General features: G+C 45.1%; 1 protein-coding gene across 6 annotated transcripts in view; it reads left to right on the top strand.

Moving 5' to 3' along the window:
* LOC141095689 (hydroxysteroid dehydrogenase-like protein 1) overlaps positions 1–21,985 on the top strand; it is a 185,674-nt gene that overhangs the window by 136,568 nt on the left and 27,121 nt on the right. For 5 of the 6 annotated variants that reach the window (XM_073581944.1, XM_073581926.1, XM_073581918.1 and 2 more), the window contains 2 exons: positions 3,679–3,934; positions 16,491–16,936. In XM_073581944.1, the coding sequence (XP_073438045.1) occupies positions 3,679–3,934; positions 16,491–16,936 (702 nt within the window). Of the gene's footprint in view, positions 1–899; positions 3,115–3,678; positions 3,935–16,490; positions 16,937–21,985 lie in introns of those variants that run through there. The other variant, XM_073581952.1, reaches the window with a different exon arrangement.

The following is a 21,985-nucleotide window of genomic DNA, read 5'->3' as shown; positions in this document are numbered from 1 at the left end:
CTCGATGGCACAGCTGCCTGTGACCAAAGTGACGAGAGGATAATGGAGATTTTGAATCTCTGCGTACACTTTTGGACACTTGTGGATTGTGTGAGGCCCACTGATATCTGAGCGCTATGTGACACGATCGATGGCACAGCTGTGACCAAAGTGACTAGAGGATAAGGGAGATTGGATTGCTTTTAAAAAAGCAGTTTGCGGAGCAGTGGGTAAACAGCAATGCCAGCGTGTCAGGAAGCCTTAGAAGGCAGCCCAACAACCAACACCACTGATACACCACAATATAGCCTCCCCTTGCACTGCACACACAGTGACTTGTGTGTTGTGCAGGCCAAATCGCTAGCAGCAGAAGCAGTTCTTTTGTCTTCTTCCCTGCCTAACGCTCTCCCTACAGAATCAGCAGCAACCTCTCCCTATACTAAGATCGGCAGAAGTAAGATGGCGGTCGGCGTGCACGGCCTTCTATACCCCCTGTGACGCCCACCAAAGCAAGCCAATCACTTGCATGCCCTTCTGAAAGATGGTGGTGACCCATGCCTAGGTCATCACGTTGCCCACAGTGTCCGTGGATCCTGATTGGCTGAAAAAGAGCGCAAAACAAACTTTTGAAACGCGACTTTGGCGCGTAAGTCGCCGACCTCGTGGCCGACCTCATCCTAGGGTCGGGTTTCGTTTCATGAAACCCGACTTTGCCAAAAGTCGGCGACTTTTGAATTTTTTTGACCCGTTTCGCTCAACTCTAGTGTTAATAGTTAATTTTTGTCAATTTAAAAGCGAGTGAACAAAAGAGAAACCTAAATCACATCAATATTTGGTGACTGCCCTTTGCTTTCATCAATTCTTTTATAGTTTTTTAAGGAGTTGAACAGCGAGATTGCTCCAAATATCTTGGAGAATTAACCGTAGATCTTCTGTGAATGTCGCTTGTGTAAATCCTTCTGTATCTTCATATAATCTTAGAAAGACTCAATGATGTTGGGATTAGGGCCCTGTGGGGCCATATCACCACTTTAAGGACTCCTTGTTCTTCAAACTGAAGAAACGCTCTAGTGATATTGGTTTTATACTTAGGGTCTTTGACCCACAGAATTAGTTTGGGGCCAATCAAACTCCTCACCTTTGGTATTGCATGATGGATGTCACACTGGTGGATCATGGACCCACTGTGCTACGGGCTGGGCTTACCCAGGAGGGGTGTGGGTAAGTGTCAACCTAGTTTTTGATAGAGCTCCTGATGGTGGAGTTAGGCTTGAGCAGCAGGTCGCCACCAGGTACCACTTCTGGGAAGTCCGCGGATACCGCAGGAGCTGACCCCAAGGGTACAGATTGCAGACTTGGAGTCACCGACAGGACAGGGTTCGGATAACTGGTAGAACAGATATCAAAGCCAGTACAGACAACACAGATTCTGAATCACAGGACAGGACTGACACTGGTTCTGATTCAGACAATGCGGTTTCATGGTCGGATGCCACTGGAGTGCCTTCAGGTACAGGTACCACCAGAGCAGTTTCAGGCTTGGGTACCGCCAAAGTGGTTTCAGGCTCAGCTACTGCCGGAGCAGTTTCAGGCTCGGGTACCACTGGAGCGGTTTAAGGCTCAGTTACCATAAAAGTGGTTTCAGGCTCAGAAAACGCCGGAGCGGTTTCAGGTTCAGGTACCTCTGGAGCGGGTTCAGGTAACAAGGGTTTCAGGAACAATTTCAGCAAACACGTGTTTCAGGAACAGGTTTAGGATCCAACACAGGTTCCCAGAACAGGTTCAGGGAAAAGGACCTGGCAACGGGCTAGTTGCAGAAACACAAATTAAATGGAAATCACTGCTCATGCACCTCCGAACTGTTGAGGGAGGGTTCCTTATATAACAGGTGTCTGCCAGCTATTGACTAGGGGCATTTCCAGAGAGCGCGAGCTGCCCTTTTTAAGAAGCGTGGTGCGTGCACTAAGTGAGCCACCAGGAGACCTGCGCGATGTGCGCAGGCCCAGGGGAACAGGAAGCCGTGACAGTGGAAGAACACACAGTAGAGCAGCCTTGGTGGTGAGTATGTCAGCATCCCTGCTGAGAGGAGGAAGGGGGACCATGCTGGGACAAAGGCATTGGCTTTACAGAACCCCCTTAAGCCCTTTGTTCTTCAAGTCCGCAAGGAATCTGCAGCAGAAATAGGGCATGAATATCATCCATGGACTCACACAATGTCTCTTCGGGACCTAGCCAGTCCACTAGACTGTTTTATCTCACCTTCTTCACAGCTAGAATGCTTCTCACCACCAAGATATCCACATTGCAGGCAGCAGCGAGCATAGTACCAGCATACTTGAATTGTAAAGTCCATCTCTGCTTAGTATGACCAGCAACATTTGAAGAGTACCCCCACAACAGAACTTACCTCCTTCTGATTCCGACACTAAAGTCTTCTCTGGAGAAATCTGAGACAAGTTTACCGAAGCTACAGTCACCACCTTGGAAAATTCAAAGATAAACTGGGTTTCCTCACTTCATTCGGTGGGTAGAAAAGACCTGGCAAAAGCATCCATCTTGACATACTTGTCAGCCGATCATTTGAGAATTGAAGATGCCCTCTCCGGAATCTATCTTCAATTCAGTATCCGAGAAGATACGTCTCCAAGGAGTTGAGAATCCGGGGAGCAGGTCGGCAGAATAATTGCACTGCCTGTGACGCCAGCTGGGATTGATTCATGACGTGGGCGCTTGGGTGCGCATGTGCTGCTTATATAATCTTCCACTGGCCATTCTCTATTCCATGTGACCTGTTGCCACGGCAACAAAATGTCCTGCTGGGTGATCCACAGAACACTTCCCCATGATGAAGTGGTGGTTGTAAAAAAATGAAACGCGCGTAGAAGATCCAGGAGGATATGTTTTCTCTGGGCTGACAGCCCTTTTTTAGCACTTTGGTATGTTTTGATTTTTCTATATATTACAGCGCTTTGTCTGCAAGTTGATTGCATTGTTGCACATTGCACTTTTTATGTCCCATTCCCATTGCAGTACATCTTGCAGTATATCAAACTTGAGGCCGTCTACATTTTCTTTCTCTGAGGAACAGTCTTCAATCTTATCTCAGAATAAATATAGAGTTAGACCACTCAAAATGTAAGTATTTACAGATTCAATATCCACTTATAACCAGAGTCAGGTGTTTTGGTTCTGCTTAGGGATCTCATAAGATAGATATTTCCATTTAAACCACTATGAATTGGTGTAATCTCTTCCATAATACACAGCATCTGTTAGGATATTCATCCAGAGCTACTTCTAATAGGACAAACAGACATGAAAAGTGCATATTTTGGAACCTATCTGCCCAACCAAAATGTATGACTCTGACAAAAGTACGTCCAAATCTATTTTTGGGGGGTGGGTTCAAATGGAAGCTCGAGACTAAATCGGGAACGGTCTGAATCCAACTTTGTGAATGCTGTTCTGAATCTTTAATATCCAGATATAGCTGCGGGTATTTGTGTGTAAGTACATGTCCACAGCCTTTATCAGTGAAAATAATGAACTTGATGGGCTCCATTACAAGTCAAGAGGGAAAAGAGGCATCTGGCATTGAACCTTAAGCACACATTTAGAGCTATGTAAAATAAACAATTAATAATGTGTAGTACTAAGTAGTATGTAAAGAATGTAATTCTCCTTTCTATTGTTTTTTAGATGTCTGCATACAACGTTAATATTGCAAAGCTGGGAAACATTGTGCAAGGCACCATTATCTCACTAGCCAAAGAGGTTGCACAATCTTACCGCAATAATTTGGATATTCTGGCCATAGTTGGAGCCTGCTACACAGTGCGGAAAGGTCTTCATTTACTGAGTGGGTGTTGTAGCTTGATAAAGCATCAAGTCTTTCCTCTAATTTTTAGTAACACCAGTACAATACTGAAATACGGAGAGTGGGCAGTAGTCACTGGTAAGTGAAAAAGGTCTGGAAAATACAATATATCTTTAAATTTAAATGTCTCTATGCAATAAAATGCTGCATAAAATGTAAAGAACTATCTAATAGACAGGTTAATGGTACCCTTTATACCCCCTCCTTACTAAAGACCTCCCATTCACATCAGAATAGAGTCAGTCAAACCCACTGATATCGGCGAGAATTGGGCAAAACTCTAATGTGGAGCTTCCTGACTCTTCCTGACTCCTCCTGGACAAATGATGCCGGGGAAGAGAATCATCCAGCCTGCTGAATTACAGGGGCTGGTCCTATTTTGTATTCCCTGGAGAAAAGTACACTTGGCTGAGCGGAGTGGTCATATGCATGGGGGAGTCAGGAGAGAACTGTATATCAAATAAAAAGAGGAGGGCATATCTAAAGAATAATGTAATGCTGTCTGCATGAAATGCAGGGCAATTATTTAAAGGGCTAAAGTCAGTAATGAAGTGAGGCTTGCAAGACAGACCAAAAGCAATAAAAAAAAGATTTTGGAGGTATGTCAAAAGCAAAAGGACAGTCAAAGATTATAGGATTTTTACAGGATGAAAAGGATGAAGTGGTCAAAAATGATGTTGAGAAGGCTAGACTTTTAAAATCCTATTTTTCATCTGTATTCTCTATGAAAGCAAATGTAACATCAACTGATCTTCATTGTGCTATCTAAGGACACTTCCCTAATTTAAATTAATTTAAATCTCCTGGTCAAGATGAATTACATCCTAGGGTACTGAAAGAGATAGCAGAGTAGCAGACGAAACTGCAGAACCACTAGCCAGAATCTGTGAAAAATCATGAAGAAAAGGAGAAGTCCCAGAAGATTGGAGAAGGGCAAATGTTGTCCCTATCTTCAAAAAGGAAAGAAGATGGAGTCAGGACTTTACAAGATAGTAAGCCTTACTTCTACACCAGGAAAAATCTTTGAAGAAATTATTAAACAGCATCTATGTAAGTACTTGGATAAGAATATATTAATTAACCAGAACCAGCATGTGTTTGTAGAAAATAAGTCATGCAAGACTAATCTAATTTCCTTCTATGATGGAATCACTGACTGGGTGGATCAGAAAAATGTTGTAGATATAGTATATCTCGAATTGAGCAAAAAATTTCATAAAGTATCTCATAAATATCCTTATTGAAAAAATAACAAAGTATGGGATTCACAAGGCTATAGTTAGGTGGATTCACAAATGGCTCAGTGATCGTACTCAGAGTGGTAATAAATGGTTGCACACTAAAATGGGAAAAGTGTTTCAAGTTGGGTACCACAAGGCTCTGTTCTGGCCCCAGTGGTGTTCATTTTTTTTTTATAAATGATCTAGATAAGGAAACTGAAGGTAAGCTAATATAATTTGCAGATGAGGCTTGCTACCACCAGTCTTGTTAAAAATTTCACCCATAGAGCATTGGGAAGAGTATCCCCACAGAAGCAGCTTACAAACTTCAGCCCAAGACCATAAAGTCTGGGAATGAAGCTGATGTGAAGCTGATTCAAATTTCACTCAGTGTATGGGGAGCAATTCTCCCTTATAAAAAGTTTAAAAATGTTAGCCTCAGAGCATGGGGAACACACCACATAAGATTACACTAAATTTCAGCCACAGAGCATGGGGCATGGTACCCCAAATGTTCAAAAATTTATACTACAGTACAGTGTGTACTTAAAATACATCTGAGGAAAACATAGTAGGTCCCAAATCTCAAAGCGTTTACTTTGAAAAAGTTACTATTCAAAGAAGGGGGAAGCACAGCTGAATACTTCAGCTAGGGTTAATGGAATTGTACTCTGTTTCTATTTTCTTGTTTGTTCGAACTGGGGCCATGATTAAGACGGGACCTGGTGGAACACAAAGTGAAGGAACTGGAGGCACTTTCAGCCATCCAATCTCAAACCGCCCACAGGCGTGTTTGCAAAGTACATACGAGTAATGGAGAATCTGTTAGGAGTCTTTCTTCCTTCCCTATAATGAAATCTAGACCCTTACATGCTGCAGTCTCCTGCGTTTCATCTGCGGTAGAGGAGATTGCAGAGGAGAGTGCCTTGCGGCAACTCTCTCCAGAGGCTAAGTCCTCTGTTCCCTCCACTGAGCATGCTCATGGGACGAGCTCCCATTGGAGTTCGGGAGTCACATGCTCAGGTCCTGTGTCTAATCCTATTGGCTCCTCCTGGAGCCTTGGAGACTTCCGGAAGGTCCCGTTTGGTATAAAAAGCACGCGTGGCTGTTCCGTCATGCGCTAGTATTTCATACTTGCTGCTGTATGTTTGGTGATGGATGCTTGGACTGGTGACTGACTTATTAAGAAACCCCTTCCCTCTGATAATACGATTGTGTGAGTGTTTGGGTTCAGCCAGTAGCAGCGCTAGCGCCAGCGCGCATATGCTCCATCTTGCTCAGCAGCTTAGCGTCTGCATTGCGCCAGCGTTATTGCAGGGCCTTGCCAGCGGCTCAGTTTTTGCCGCGCTGCAGTTACAGCTTTCTCTGCGTCCGCGGATGCGACGCTTCTCACCTTATTTGACGATAGGTCTAGACGGAGTAGTCCTGCTGTTTAAGGCTACTCCTGTGACCGCGAATACCGCGACTGTACCGCGGTGTGTCTGTGACTCTGAACAGACTCAGCGTTTAATTTGAGCTTATTTGCCTGCAGCTCTGTGAGTATAACAGAGCTTGCTTTTGTGCACTGGGTGCTGTCTAACCCTTGTGCACATTACCGCCTTGTGCTCTGCCTCTCTAGCAGCGGTTTTTCCATCCACGGCACGGTGGAACCCGGGTGGCGAAGGCACTTTATTTATTTTTTTTATTTAGTGTCTTCCGCCACTCCTAACAGAATCAAATTTCTATTACGGAGAGGAAGCCTGATAAACGCGTACCACGTCCAAGAACGGCAGTAGTCAAGCAAATTAAACACTTCTCAACTGAGTCAGCAGTGTATATTGCAAAACAAACTGACCATCCATGACAGTTTAGAGGCACTGTAATTGGAATGAGTAGTTAAATCCTTTAATTAGCATTAAGCCTGGTCACAAAGTTAGAGTAAAATTATTTTTTATTCACATTACTCGTACAAACACAGTATGAACATCGAGACGTTCGCTGAACCGAGCCTTCAAAGGTTCGCTCATCTCTACTTAAAACAACCTACAATTTACAAAACTAAACTAGCTATCTAGAACCACAAGGCGTAGGTCCAAGTGGAGGAAGAGGTGGACGTGTTGGTATGGGTGGAAAAGGCAAGGGAAGAGTAATGTAGCATTTTATTTATCTATTTTGTATATTTTTGTGTTTTGTTTTTTTTTTTTGTATTTTTTAATGTAAATCAAAACAACCAAGATTGTATGGATCCACATCAGCAACGATTAAATTGCCCTTTTGGGTCTCCCCCTCTTTTATTGTCTTCAATGGCACGAGGCAGGGATGCCCTTTTCCCCCTGATATATGTAATGTGTATAGAGCATCTAGCGGCAATGATATGTCAAAATCATAATATTTCAAGGATGAAAGTCAAGAATAAGATATCTTAGATTTCATTATTTGCTCATGACGTTTTACTGACCCTCACTAAATTTCATATAACACTTCCTAACCTCATAGTCACTTTGAGTATGGACAGTTGTCGAGATATAAATTAAATACCTCTAATACTGAGGCCTTACCCTTGAACAGTCCCCCTAATATCCTTGACTATTTAAAGGCTAATTTTAAATTTAGATGGAAAACCAAGGCTATTAAATACCTGGGGGTTAATCTGTCCTCTTCCTATAACAATTTATATAATTGTACCTATCGGTCTCTTTTTGGAGAGTTAAGGAGGCTATTAACTAAGTGGATGCCACTTTTGCTCTCACTTATTGGCCAGATAGCTTCAGTTAAGATGGCTCTCCTGCATAAGCTATTTTTTTATTTGAGACTCTCCCTATTAAAGTTCCCCTTGGGGATTTTAGGTCTCTCCAAGCTGCTGTAATCAAGTTGATATGGAATGAAAGACGCTATAAAATATCCAAAAGTGTTCTAACATCTCATAGATCACAATGGTGTTTGTCTGTATTGGGCAGCACATCTGAGGAGGATTCCCTCATGACCTTTGTTATGGGCTTACAATATTTGGACTGAAATAGAAAGGATATGGTCGACTCTGATCCACCCAAACTCTTTTATGGTCGACTAAGCCTATTAAGATACCATTTACTTTGTTGGACCCTTTGCAGTTTACGAGGGATCTTTGGCTCTCATGTGCAAGGCGTTTTGGGTTGGTCTCCCCCAGTTCCACAATGATATCTTTTATATACCAGCTTCTGATACCAAATATGACCATAAAATATCCAAAAGACCTATAAACATAGTTATAGGGGTTTTCCCATCATATAAAGATCAGTAACTGGTGGGTCCTGCTAACGTATACAACCAAACTCAGGTTACAAAATACCCAGAAAAACACCACTCAAAAGAGTATAAAATGTGAAAAATTTTATTAAGGATTAAATAAAAAAAAATACATGAACCAGAGAGTAAGTGGAACATCATGTAAGAGTATTGAAAATGGGATAAAATTAAGTAAATAAAGGTGGGAGGGGGTTTTCAAAAAAGTAAAGGGTATTCCAACTAAAGGGATTCCTACCGCTAAACAAACTACAGAATTAGTGGTCAAACAGATCATTATCATTTATTTATATAGCACCATTGATTCCATGGTGCTGTACATGAGAAGGGTTTACATCAAAATACAAATATCACTTACAGTAAAAAAACTAACAATGACAGACTGGTACAGAGGGAAGAGGACCCTGCACTTGCGGGCTTACATTCCACAGGATTATGGGGAAGGAGACAGTAGGTCGGGGCTTGCAGTAGCGCCGATGGTGTTGAGTTGGCTGCAAGGTCATTGTAGGTTAAGCCTTTTTGAAGAGAGAGGTTTTCAGGCTCTGTCTGAAGGATCCAAATGTGGTGGGTAACGGATGTGTTGGGGCACAGAATTCCAGAGGGATATTTGGGAGAAATCTTGGAGGTGATTGAAAGAGGAGCAAATAAGCATGGAGGAGAGAAGGAGGTCTTGGGAGGACCGGAGATTACATGAGAGAAGATATTGGGAGATTAGTTCGGAAATACTGTATATGGAGAAGAAAGGTTATGGGTGGCTTTGTAGGTCAGTGTTAGTAGTTTAAACTGGATACACTGGGAAATTGGGAGCCAGTGAAGGGATTTGCAGAGAGGGGAAGCAGGAGTGTAGCGAGGAGAGTGATTAATTAGTCGGGCAGCAGCGGTAAGGACTGACTGGAGGGGTGCGAGAGTGTTAGAAGGTAGGCCACAGAGGAGGATGTTGCAGGCGGGAGATGATTAGGGCATGCACAAACATTTTGGTAGCGTGAGGGTTGAGGAAAGGACAGATCCTGGAAATATTTTTGAGCTGGAGGCAACAGGAGCTGGCTAAAGCTTGGATGTGCGGTTTGAAGCACAGGGCAGAGTCGAGGGTTACTCCGAAGCGGTGGATTTCCGGGACAGGGGAAAGTGTGATTTCATTTATTGTTATACTGTAGATAGTTCAGGTAGGGAAGATATTCGAGATGTAGGAAAGATAATTGGTTCAAATTTGTCCACATTGAGCTTAAGGAAGTGAGAGGAGGAGGAAATGCCTGATAGACACTGGGATTCTGGACAGCAGATAGGTGACATCTGGGCCAGAGAGGTAGATCTGAGTGTTGTCAGTATATAGATGATACTGGAAGCCATAGGACTTCGAGTTGTCACAGGCCAAGGGTTATAGATTGAGAAGAGAAGAGGTCCTAGGACAGAGCCTTGAGGAATACCAAGAGAGAGAGGGTGAGATGAGGGAGGTAGTGTGGGAGTAGGAAATGCTAAATGTGCAGTTGGTAAGGTATGAGGAGATCCAGGATAGGGCAAAGGTCTTTGACACCAAAGGAAGAGAGGATCTGTAGTAGGAGGCAGTGGTCAACTGTGTCGAAGGCAGAGGACAGGTCAAGAAGTAGGAGTATAGAGAATTGTCTGATAGCTTTGGCTGTAAATAAGTTGTTAGTAAGTTTGGTCAGGGCAGTCCCATTAGTCTCATATTTAGGCTGCATGGAATTCCTGACAATATTATTTCTGATAGAGGTTTTCAATTTACATCAACATTTTGAAGATGCTTCTGTACAGCTTTAGGAGTTACTGTCAATTTGTCTACTTCCTTCCACCCACAAGCCAATGGCCAGACAAAGTTTAACCAAACTTTTGAAAAATTCCTGCGCTATTTTATTTCGTACCTACAGGATGACTAGGCAGACTATTTACCAACAACAGAATTTGCCTATAATAACTCAAAGCACATTTCTACATCCCAAAGCCCATTTTTTGCTAACTATGGCTTGCATCTGGTATTTATTTCTAATCTTCCATTTAATACTTTAGTTCCTGCTGTTACTGACAGACTTACAAAGTTGTGAAAAGCTCAGAAAGAACTAAATGAGATGCGACAAAAGCTCCAAGAAGATTACAAAGAAATAGCGGATAAACATTGCAAAGGTCTTCCTAACCTTCAGGTTCATGACAAGGTTTGGTTTTCAACAAAAAATCTGAAAATAAACGTACCGTCTTCTAAATTGGGTCAAAAATTCATAGAACCTGTTAAAATTTCTGCATAAATTAACCCAGTTAGTTTCTAATTGCCTAAAATTAAATCCTGTTTTCCTTGCTCAAACTATTCAATGAAAACCCATTTCCAGGAAGAACTCAACCATTAAATCCACCAGAGAGTCCATGGTGAAGAAGAGTACATTGTGGATAAAATTCTGGACTCTAGAAATTTAGGGGAATATTGCAATATTTGGTGAGGGAAGGGGTGGGTGGATGAGGCATGTAACCACATCCAGCGGAGTCATCAAAAAGCAGAAGCGACTGGTGCATAACTTAAGGCTCAGACTGTTTGGCTGACTTGCAAAGTGTTGAAGTGGAAGCCGGATGACCATGGTCTTCTTGTGCCCACTGTGCACTTTCACCACTGTACTGGGTAGAAGACAATGTGAATTAAATGGAGGCACTCTCAGCCATCCAATCTAATACCTTTTCAACATCTTATGGTCTCACCATTCGTTCAACAATATTCAGGCCTATGAAAGGATGCACAACATCCTGTCACTTGCGTACACCAGGGGATGGTGTTGTATTTGGGCATGTAGCAGGTACAGAATGACCACATAATTTCCCTGCATCAGCTACACCAGTGACCCCCCAACTCCAGTCCTCAAGGCCCACCAACAGGTCATATTTTCAGGATTCCCTTAGTATTGCCAAGGTGATAATTGCATCACCTGTGCAATACTAAGGAAATCCTGAAAACATGACCTGTTGGTGGGCCTTGAGGACTTGAGTTGGGGAACACTGAGCTACACAACCATCAGCAGCTACATCAGCACCACCACCTACACATCCACGTCTCCCCTCTGCTCTCATTTTTAAAAGTTTTTTTTTCTAAACACTACTCGCAAAGAGATGGCGGAAGAGTAGATTTATTTGCAACAGTACTAGAAAACACACATTGGTCCTAAAAAAAAAAATATTTATTTGGCCTAGAAATGGCAACTAGACAGCTGATGCCAAATATTTCTCAAACTACTGAAAAACACATACACTAGTCCAGGAAAAATGTATTTTGGGCCTAGCAATGGCCACAGACTGTTGATGCCAATTAGTTATTTCCCAGAAAAATAATTTGTTGAACCTAGAAATCGCAACCAGACAGCTGAAGCGATATATTTATTTGCAAAACTACTAGACTAGAAAACGGCTGATTCTTTAATGATGCTGGAGTAGCACTGCTGGAAACCAATGGCCAAAGGAGCACAATCGGGAACAGTGGCTTCCAGGGCTGCTTAGCGCAGATGGAAAAGATCCCACTCCAACGAGCACTTCATCGCATTCAAACAGTCCCTCACTACTTTCAAGACCACACTCGCCACAGCTAAACAAACCTACTTCTCATCTCTCATATCCTCCCTGTCTGACAACCCTAAACAGTTATTCAACACCTTGAATTCTCTCCTCCGTCCCCAGCACCTCCTCCCTCCCCACTCATCTCATCTGAAGACTTTGCCTCATTTTTCAAGCAGAAGATTGATAACATCAGAGACAGTTTTGGTCAACAACCCCCAGAGCCCCTCCTCCCGACTTCCCAGCCCTCCACCTCCAAAACCAACTTCTCCACCATTACAGAAGATCGACTCTCCACTCTACTCTCAAGATCACATCTCACCACCTGTGCACTTGACCCGATCCCATCCTACTTCATCCCAAACCTCACCACAGTCTTCATCCCAACCCTAACCCATCTCTTCAACCTATCACTAACAACTGGTGTTTTCCCCTCAAGCTTTAAACATGCCTCCATCACACCTATCCTCAAAAAGCCATCTCTTGACCCATCCTCTGTATCTAGCTATCGCCCTATATCACTTCTCCCCTATGCCTCCAAGCTACGGGAACAACACATCTACCTTGAACTGTCCTCCCATCTCTCTTCTTGCTCCCTCTTCGACCGCTTACAATCTGGCTTCCGGTCACACCACTCCACTGAAACTGCCCTTACTAAGGTCACCAATGACCTATTAACCGCCAAGAGCAAGCGACACTACTCTGTCCTCCTCCTCCTGGACCTGTCGGCTGCCTTTGACACAGTGGACCATTCCCTATTATTACAGACCCTCTCATCCCTTGGCATCACAGACTTGGCCCTATCCTGGATCTCATCATAACTAACAGACCGGACATTCAGCGTCTCCCACTCACACACCACCTCCTCACCTCGCCCCCTATCTGTCGGAGTCCCACAAGGTTCAGTCCTAGGACCCCTGCTCTTCTCCATTTACACCTTTGGCCTGGGACAGCTCATAGAATCTCATGGCTTTCAGTATCATCTCTATGCTGATGACACACAGATCTACATCTCTGGACCAGATATCACCTCCCTACTAACCAGAATCCCTCAATGTCTGTCCACTATTTCATCCTTCTTCTCCGCTAGATTTCTGAAACTTAACATGAACAAAACAGAGTTCATCATCTTTCCCCCATCTCACGTGACCCCCCCCAACGAACCTATCCATTACAGTAAATGGCTGCCCACTCTCCCCAATCCCACAAGCTCGCTGCCTCGGGGTAATCCTTGACGCTGATCTCTCCTTCAAACCATATAGCCAAGCCCTTTCCACTTCCTGCCGACTTCAACTCAAAAATATTTCACGAATTCGTTCATTCCTCAACCAAAATTGTGCAAAAACCCTAGTCCTTGCCCTCATCATCTCTCGCCTTGACTACTGCAATCTCCTGCTCTGTAGCCTCCCCTCGAACACTCTCGCACCCCTCCAATCTATTCTAAACTCTGCTGCCCGACTAACCCACCTGTCCCCCCACTATTCCCCAGCTTCTCCCCTCTGTCAGTCCCTTCACTGGCTCCCCATTGCCCAGAGACTCCAGTACAAAACCCTAACCATGACATACAAAGCCATCCACAACCTGTCTCCTTCATACATCTGTGACCTCGTCTCCCGGTACTTTCCTGCACGCAACCTCCGATCCTCACAAGATCTTCTCTACTCCCCTCTTATCTCCTCTTCCCACAATCGCATACAAGATTTCTCTCGCGCATCACCCCTACTCTGGAACTCTCTACCACAACATATCAGACTCTCACCTACCATCGAAATCTTCAAAAAGAGCCTGAAGACCCACCTCTTCCGACAAGCCTATAACCTGCAGTAACCACCGATCGACCAAACCGCTGCATTACCAGCTCTACCCTCACCTACTGTATTCTCACCCATCCCTTGTAGATTCTGAGCCTTCGCGGGCAGGGTCCTCTCTCCTCCTGTACCAGTTATGACTTGTATTGTTTAACATTATTGTACTTGTTTTTATTATGTATACCCCTCCTTACATGTAAAGCGCCATGGAATAAACGGCGCTAAAACAATAAATAATAATAATAATAATAATAGCAGTAATAAATGGTCTTAAAGATGGATAAGGGTTGTAGGAAACAATCCGGAAATAAATGAGAACAGTCTGGGTAAGAACGTTCAGGAGATGGAGACTGTAAAAAAACAAAATAACAGCTAGACAAAATATTCAAGCAATGAGTGAGAGATCCATGTGGCTTAGGCCCAAACAGGAAACAAGATGATAGCCACAGGTTCAGAATCTGCCATCTAAAGAGCATTTTCAGAACACAAGTGCAACCTCCAGTGGTAAAAAGTGGGATTGCAGCACAGTTAATGTGAACAATAGCAGCCACTATTGGTAAAACTGTAGATGGACAACAAGAATCCTGACAGATGCCAATCAGTTGTTTCCCATACTACTAAAAACGCACACTAGTCCAGAAAAATTATATTTTGGGGTCCAGAATTGGCAACAAGATGGTTCCTGCAAATTATTTATTTCCCAGACAACAAAAAAACACATACCGTATTTTTCGGACTATAAGACACACAGGTTTTAAAGGAGGAAATAAGAAAACAAAATTGAAGCTAAAAATGTAGTCAATTCTATACTTAATATTCCCCATCCTGGTATTCATGGCCCCCTCATACCTACCCTGGTATGCATGGCCCCCTCTTCCCCATCTTGGTGCGCATGGCCCCCTCATCCCCATCCTGGTGTGCATGGCCCCCTCATCCCCATCCTGGTGTGCATGGCCCCCTCATCCCCATCCTGGTGTGCATGGCCCCCTCATCCCCATCCTGGTGTGCATGGCCCCCTCATCCCCATTCTGGTGTGCATGGCCCCCTCATCCCCATCCTGGTGTGCATGGCCCCCTCATCCCCATTCTGGTATGCATGGCCCCCTCATCCCCATCCTGGTGTGCATGGCCCCCTCATCCCCATCCTGGTGTGCATGGCCCCCTCATCCCCATCCTGGTGTGCATGGCCCCCTCATCCCCATCCTGCTGTGCATGGCCCCCTCATCCCCATCCTGGTAGGAATGGTCCCCCTCATCCCCATTCTGGTAGGCATGGCTCCATCCTTATCCTGGTATGATTGGCCACCATCTCCATTCAGGTATGCGTGGTGCCATCTTCCCTATCCTGGTATGAAGGGACCCCATCTCAATCCGGGTCACTCGGCAGCAAACAAATAAGCCCTCGCCCAACCCGAGATCACGAAAAATTGAGACGCTACAGGTATCGGAAAATGGCACATTTTTTTTCTTTTTTTTTTAAGCAAAGTTTGGAATTTTTTTTCACCACTTAGATAAAAAAGAACCTAGACATGTTTAGTGTCTATGAACTTGTAATGACCTGGAGAATAATAATGGCAGGTCAGTATTCGCATTTAGTGAACCTAGCAAAAAAGTCAAACAAAAAACAAGTGTGGGATTGCACTTTTTTGCTATTTCACCGCACTTGGAATTATTTTCCCGTTTTCTAATACACAGCATGGTAAAACCAACAGTGTTGTTCAAAAGTACAACTCGTCCTGCAAAAAACAAGCCCTCACATGGCCATGTTCATGGAAAAATAAAAGTTATGGCTCTGCGAAGAAGAGCGAAAAACAAAATTGCAAAACCGAAAAAAGCTCAGGGGGTTAAGGGGTTAAAGAGGCTGTACCTCACTAAACAATTGATGACCTATCCTCTGGAAAGCATGAGGCTAAACACACAGCAGCCTCGCACTTTAATTGCTGCAGCTTCTACTGCACATTTTTTACTTAAGAAATAAACCAATTGCAGAAGTACATTGTTTTATTTCTATTCCCCCCTTCCATAAAATGTTTTTCAATTTCTTTAATGTATCCCAAACTGATACCATTAGGAAATACAACTCCTCATCTCACAAAAACCAAGCCCCTACTTTGATGTAAACATTTTAAAGTTACGGCTTTTACAAAATAATTCTCCAAAAATATGCATAAAGAGTTAAACAATATAAACGTTTTACTGAAATTGCTGAAGGCCTTAGGCTACTTTCAGACTTGCGTTATGAGGCCCAGCGCAGGGCCGCCGCTAACCTCCGCCCCCGGCAGCGCCTCCGGTCAGCTCCTATGGACGCATGATGCTGCATGCGACCGGGGTACCATATATTTAGCGTTGGGTACCCTGGCTGTGCGCTGGTGTGCCAGGGCATGTGCCCTTTTGGCGCTGCGCCGGCGTGCGCCAAACGCACCGTGTTGCATTTTTATGCGCTCGGCACAGCGCCAAAAGCATACCAGCGCACGGCCAGCATACCCAACACTAAATATAGGGTACACCGGTCGCATGCAGCGTCATGCGCCCATAGGAGGAGGCGGGGCGGAGCTTAGCGGCGGCCCTGCGCTGCGCCTCATAACGCAAGTCTGAAAGTAGCCTTATGTATTTCACAAAGCAATGTGTATGGAGCCCACCAAATGTTTTGTTCTACATGGTGTTTCTAAAAGGCACTGCTTCCTTTTCTAGTATTAATGCCATAGTACACATTTATTTTTGCATATTCATTTCACATGTTGTACTTTTTGTTCAATATAAAAATAATATGGTTGGATCTGTTGTTTGTTTGATTTTGTTCACCACAGGAAGCTCAGATGGTATTGGCAAAGCCTATGCTGAGGATTTGGCCAGACATGGAGTGAATATAATCTTGTTAGGCCGCAGCATCCAAAAGCTTCAAAATGTATCTGAGGCCATAGCAGCAACCTACGGGGTGAAAACTCGTATCATAGTTGCCGATTTCAACAAGGGCCCTGAGGTCTTCCCATCCATTAAGGAGGCTCTGGTAGATGTTGATGTTGGGATTCTGGTGAACAATGCCGGAGTGTTTTTTGATTATCCAGCCTGCCTCATTGAAGTTCCAGAAGAAAAAAGTCTTGAGATTATCAACGTCAACATTGTGGCGGCTGTAATGATGGTGTATGCGGTGCTGCCTGGTATGCTACAGCGGAAGAGGGGAGCAATAATCAACGTCTCCTCGATAACATCTTGGAAACCCGTTCCTCTGACGACGGTATATGCTGCCTCCAAGGTATATTTAATGCTGCATCTAAAACAAAAATAAATTTTGTTAAGTAGTGTATCACCACGTTTACTCTGCTGTTTGTGAGAGCATCTGGAAAATTTGCTGATTTCAGCAGTGCGTTATCTGTAAATATTCTGTAGCTTTGTAAAATAGAATAAAATCATACTGCTGTCAAGACTCTTACCTAAGGGCTTTTTCAGGTGGGTCTGCATCGAAACCCACCTGAAAAAGAGCTTAAAGAATCCTAAACAGGATGAACATATGCAGTGTAAAGTCAAATATGTTCAGTCTTTTGAGCTTCTTTCAACCGCCTCACATTTGTAGATACTCAGTGCACTTATGAGAAGTGACTTGGGCATTTTTCAAGCGGTTTCCGCTTGGAAGCCTTGTACCATTGTATGTATACATCATTTTTAAAAAAAATGCCAGCGACAAGGCTGATGTGCTCATCTGGGGCGGGCTGGACCAGGTGTTGAATAGATAGGCATAGGCAGGTGCAGGCTGGACCGTGTCTTAGATATAGGAGCATTGGCAGGTGCAGGCTGGACTGGGTGTTGAACAGATGGGCACTGGCAGGTACGGGCTGAACCGAGTGTTGAACAGATGGGCACTGACAGGTGCAGACTGGACCAAGTTTTAGACAGGCACTGGCAGGTGTGGGCTGGACAGGGTTTTGAACAGATGGGCCCTGTCAGGTGCGGTCTGGATTTTAGCCAGAGGAGAACTGACAGGTGCAGGCTGGACCAAGTTCTGAACAGGTTGTCACTGGCAGGTGCAGGTTGGACCGGCTGTTAGATGAGCAATGGCAGGTGCAGGCTGAACCAACTGATAGACAGATGGGCACTGGCAAGTGCGGGCTGGACCGGGTGTTGAGCAGATGGGCAGTGGCACATGGGGGCTGGAACAGGTTTTAGACAGATGAGAACTGACAGGTGAGGGCTGGACCAGGTGTTGAATAGATTGTCTGTGGCACATGGGGGCTGGAACAGGTTTTAGACAGATGAGAACTGTCAGCTACAGGCTGGACCGTGGGTTGAACAAATAGGAACTGGGAGGGGCGGGCTGGACAGGGTGTTCAACAGATGGGCCCTGGCAGGTTAGGGCTGAACCAGGTGTTAGACAGATGGGCACTGGCAGGTGCATGCTGGACCGAGTTATGAACAGATGGGCACTGGAAGCTGCGGGCTGGACCGGGTGTTGAACAGATGGGCCCTGGCAGGTGTGGGCTTGACCGGGTGTTAGAGGAGAACCGTCAGGTGCAGACTGGACCGTGTGTTGAACAGATAGGAACTGGGAGGGGCAGGCTGGACTGGGTGTTGAACAGATGGGCCCTGTCAGGTGCAGTCTGGACTAGATTTTAGATAGAGGAACACTGGCAGGTGCAGGCTGGACAAGGTGTTGAACAGATGGGCTCTGACAGGTGCGGGCTGGACAGGGTTTTAGACAGATGAGAAATAGCAGATGCAACAGTTCAAAATTAATGTGTTTTTTCCAGTAGTTTGGAGGAATAGGGGAGAAGTGAGTTGGGGCAATAGCTAGACACAGAGCATGGATCAAGGGAGGGTTTTTGAAGATGGCTGTGATCGAGGTATGTTTTAATCATGAGGGGAAGACACCAGTTGTTCGTGACAGGTTTAAGAGGTGGGTAAGGCTTGGGATGAAGACTGTGGTAAGGTTTGAAATGAGGTGGGACAGTATTGGGTCAAGTTCACAGGTGGTAGGACATGATTTGGAGAGTAAAGAGGAAAGTTGATGTTCCGTAATGGTGAAGTTGATTTTGGAGGAAGAGAGTTGAGAAATTAGGAGGAGTGGCTGTTGGGACTTTAAGCAAAAGCTTTGCCTTATGTTGTCAATCTTCTGCTTGAAGAATGAGGCAGTTATTAGCTGAGAGGAGAGGGAGGGAGAGCTGGTAAATGGAGGAGAGAATTGAAAGTACTGAATAGCTGTTTAGGGTTGTCAGGCAGGTATGATATGAGAGATGAGTAGTAGTTTTGTTTTTTGCAGTGAGCTGGAGCGCCCCGTGCCAGGGCTGTGGGGCACTCCGAGCCGGGTCCTGTGGATTTCAATGGAAGTTGTCACGGTAGCTGTGACCCGGTCTGTGGCCCTTGGCGTCCATTGTAAAAGGGGGAAAATGTTGAGTGTGCGGATGATGATTAAAGTTTATTAGCGAATGATTCGTGACGCCACCTGTGGTGTTCGGCAATGAAGATGTTAAGCCGACGCTGCAGACAGATCCTCTGGGACAGATGGTGTGGTGCAGCAATGATGGTGTAGCCCTCCACAGGTAGGGCTGTAGTCCCAGGGCAGTGTAGATCGAGAGATCATGAGGAGAGGAGAGCGGTGTGGTGTTAAGCATATAGATATAGCAGTGCTGAGTGGGTTGGCGCAGGAATAAGCGGAGGACACCAGGGCATGTAGTTCCAAAGCTTTACTCACAGTCTGTTGTGCATACAGGTGCCCGTATCCATGCTGTGTCCTCCAGGTCAGGGGCTCAGCCAACCTCCAGGCAAGATGAAGTACTCCGTTCCAACACTCCGCCAACATAAGTGCCTTTTCTGAATGTCTCCCTTTTGCGCCTATAGTGAAGTACTCTCAGTACTGAGTTACACTGGAGTTCCTCCTTTCAGATGTTCCTATGAACTCTACTTGTACGGCAGACAGCTGTAGCCTGCTTCGGAGACTCCTTGCTACTAAGTCCCGGCTCACTCTCGTTGCTGTTGTGCCCCCAAGTCTTGTGTGGGAATAAAGTGGTGACAACTTCTATTCCTCCAGTGTCTGCTGCAGGACCATTAGTATCCATACAACCTTGAGGACCGGACCACGGCCTTGCGCTGTGAACTTGGGAAGGGTTCTGCTCTAACCATAATCCTTAGTCCTCCTCTCCTTACGTTCCATACTAATCCTTCTTTCTTATTGAGAGAGTTAGGCTTTCCATCAATATCTCTTTCCTGTGCCAGCGGACCCAGGTCTCTGAGGTCGACTGTAGCACTTCCTTCATCATCCCACTCAGGGGATCTTCACACTTCCTCTGACTCTGTCAGACTGACTAAATCCTAAACTCTGCCTGCTCTTTTGGTGCCAACTAATGCCACCCGCCTCCCAGCACGCTTCGTGTTCCAAGCAGGGAGCCACCAAAGGGTGCTTTGCTACACTACTATGTTGTGTGGGATGCAGGTGTTGGAGCGTGGTCAGGAGTCTCCACCTTACCTGGATGGTGGGGTACCACACCTCAGGAGGAGGTGCAGTACCTCTGTGGCGACTGAACCCTCAGGGGCGCCACATACCCCCCCGTTAAACACAGCACGTCTGCGGGCTGCAAGGGAAACAAAGTTAGACAAACAAGGGAACATGCAAAATTTTTGAATGCTGATAAACAATTCTTATCTAAACTTCCCAATTTGGGAAGCACTCACTCTTGAACGTTGCAAACAATTTTAACAGACTATCTATACTTAATATATTACTCAATTTTAAAGTGCTATGGAAGTAAACTCACTACCAGTTCAAGTACTATCATCAACACGTTTTTCTTTTCTTTATCTTTCACATTTTCTTTTACTGTCTCTGATAGACAGGTGACAACCGCTGATGCTTGGTTCGTCACCTGCATTCAAATCTTTATTCAACATTATCAAATTCTGTAAAATATCCATTCCTAATCAAATACCTAAATACTACTATCAGTAAGCTCTCTATAAAATCTGTCAACATTTTTATAAGACACATCATACAATGCTTCACATTAAGACATCAATAATTCTTGCACATGCTGGACTCCGCTCCCAGCCGGGATTTCTTGTAGTGTCCTTGGGTTGGAGCTATGCTCCATGATGAGGTAGTTCTTATTCATAAAAGATCTATGTAAAACCAAAAGAGGGCACCTTGAGAGGTGCAACTATTTACAACACAGTTTGTGGATCATTCATTGTCCATGATCTCTGCAGTGCAATAAAAAAATATGCTGCCAACGTAACTAGGCAAAAACTTGTAAAACTAAAGAAAACATGATAACAAAGAAGAAGGCACAACGGTGCAAATACCCTCCTGGGTAACAACTAGTCAGTTACTGGAGTGTTTCTTTATTAGGGGTCTCCTCGGAAGCTGGTTTCTTTGGCTGCTTCCAGGGGAGAACTGAAGGGCATCCTTTTCTTGTTGATTGTCCACAAATTGTAGGTATTCCTGCTCCCAAGGGGTTAAGTTGATGGCTGCCGGAGTAGATAGAATGGCAACCGGAGTAACTGCTGTCTGTGAGGGTAGCATTTCAGCTGCTGGTGGTAGCTCTGCTGCCAATGATTCCTCAGGGGTTGTAGCAGGTACCAATAGATGTTGTTTCCCTGTTTCAGGTGGTACCACAGTTAGCACTGCCGCTGCCTGTTGCTGCGGGTATGGCGCAGTTACAGTGCCGCCACTCGGTATCCTGGAAATCATGGGTCCATTCCTGTCGAGGGGAGCAGTCCCCAACACCAGGATCATGGTAGGGGTTGTGATCCTACCTGGTATTTCCCGTGGAAGTTCCAAGTCTTGCACAGATGCCATCTGGGGAGCAATGGTAGCAGCAACCTCCGGAGCTGCCTGATAAGTGAGAGGCAGTGAGGTCCCTCCCCGTACAGGATTGGGGCATGCTGGTAAGATCCTGCGCAGCCGCGCTCGGTCCGGGTTTGAACCCGGTCTCTGCCCCTCAGTCGGCTCCGGGACTCTCATATACCTCCTCCTGGCAGGCCGCATCCAGTGGCAGTATCGACTTGGAGGTGGACGTTGTAAATGGTATTGCAGCGGCCGTATGCCCCGCAGGGGTTGCTTAGGAGTAAGTGGTTTCTCTCCATTGCGTTCTCCCGGCCTCTGTCCTCCTTCCATCATGACGTTCTGGCTTTCTTCCTCCTTCTTCCCGGGCTCTTTTCCCGCCACCGTCTCTCGCTCCTCCTTCTGGGGGCGGCGTCTTCTTCCTACTCCTCCATACCAGGCCAGTATACGAACCCCTCTGGGGGTGGGCAATGTTGCTGTAGCATAGAAGTTTAGGCAGGGGAGGCCCAGGACAGTTCGCGCTCTTTTCTTAGG

The sequence above is a fragment of the Dendrobates tinctorius genome, unplaced genomic scaffold (assembly GCF_039654945.1).
Source record: "Dendrobates tinctorius isolate UK_male_01 unplaced genomic scaffold, ASM3965494v1 ptg000009l, whole genome shotgun sequence".
NCBI lineage: Eukaryota > Metazoa > Chordata > Amphibia > Anura > Dendrobatidae > Dendrobates > Dendrobates tinctorius.
This window is presented reverse-complemented; position numbering and strand designations above follow the sequence as displayed.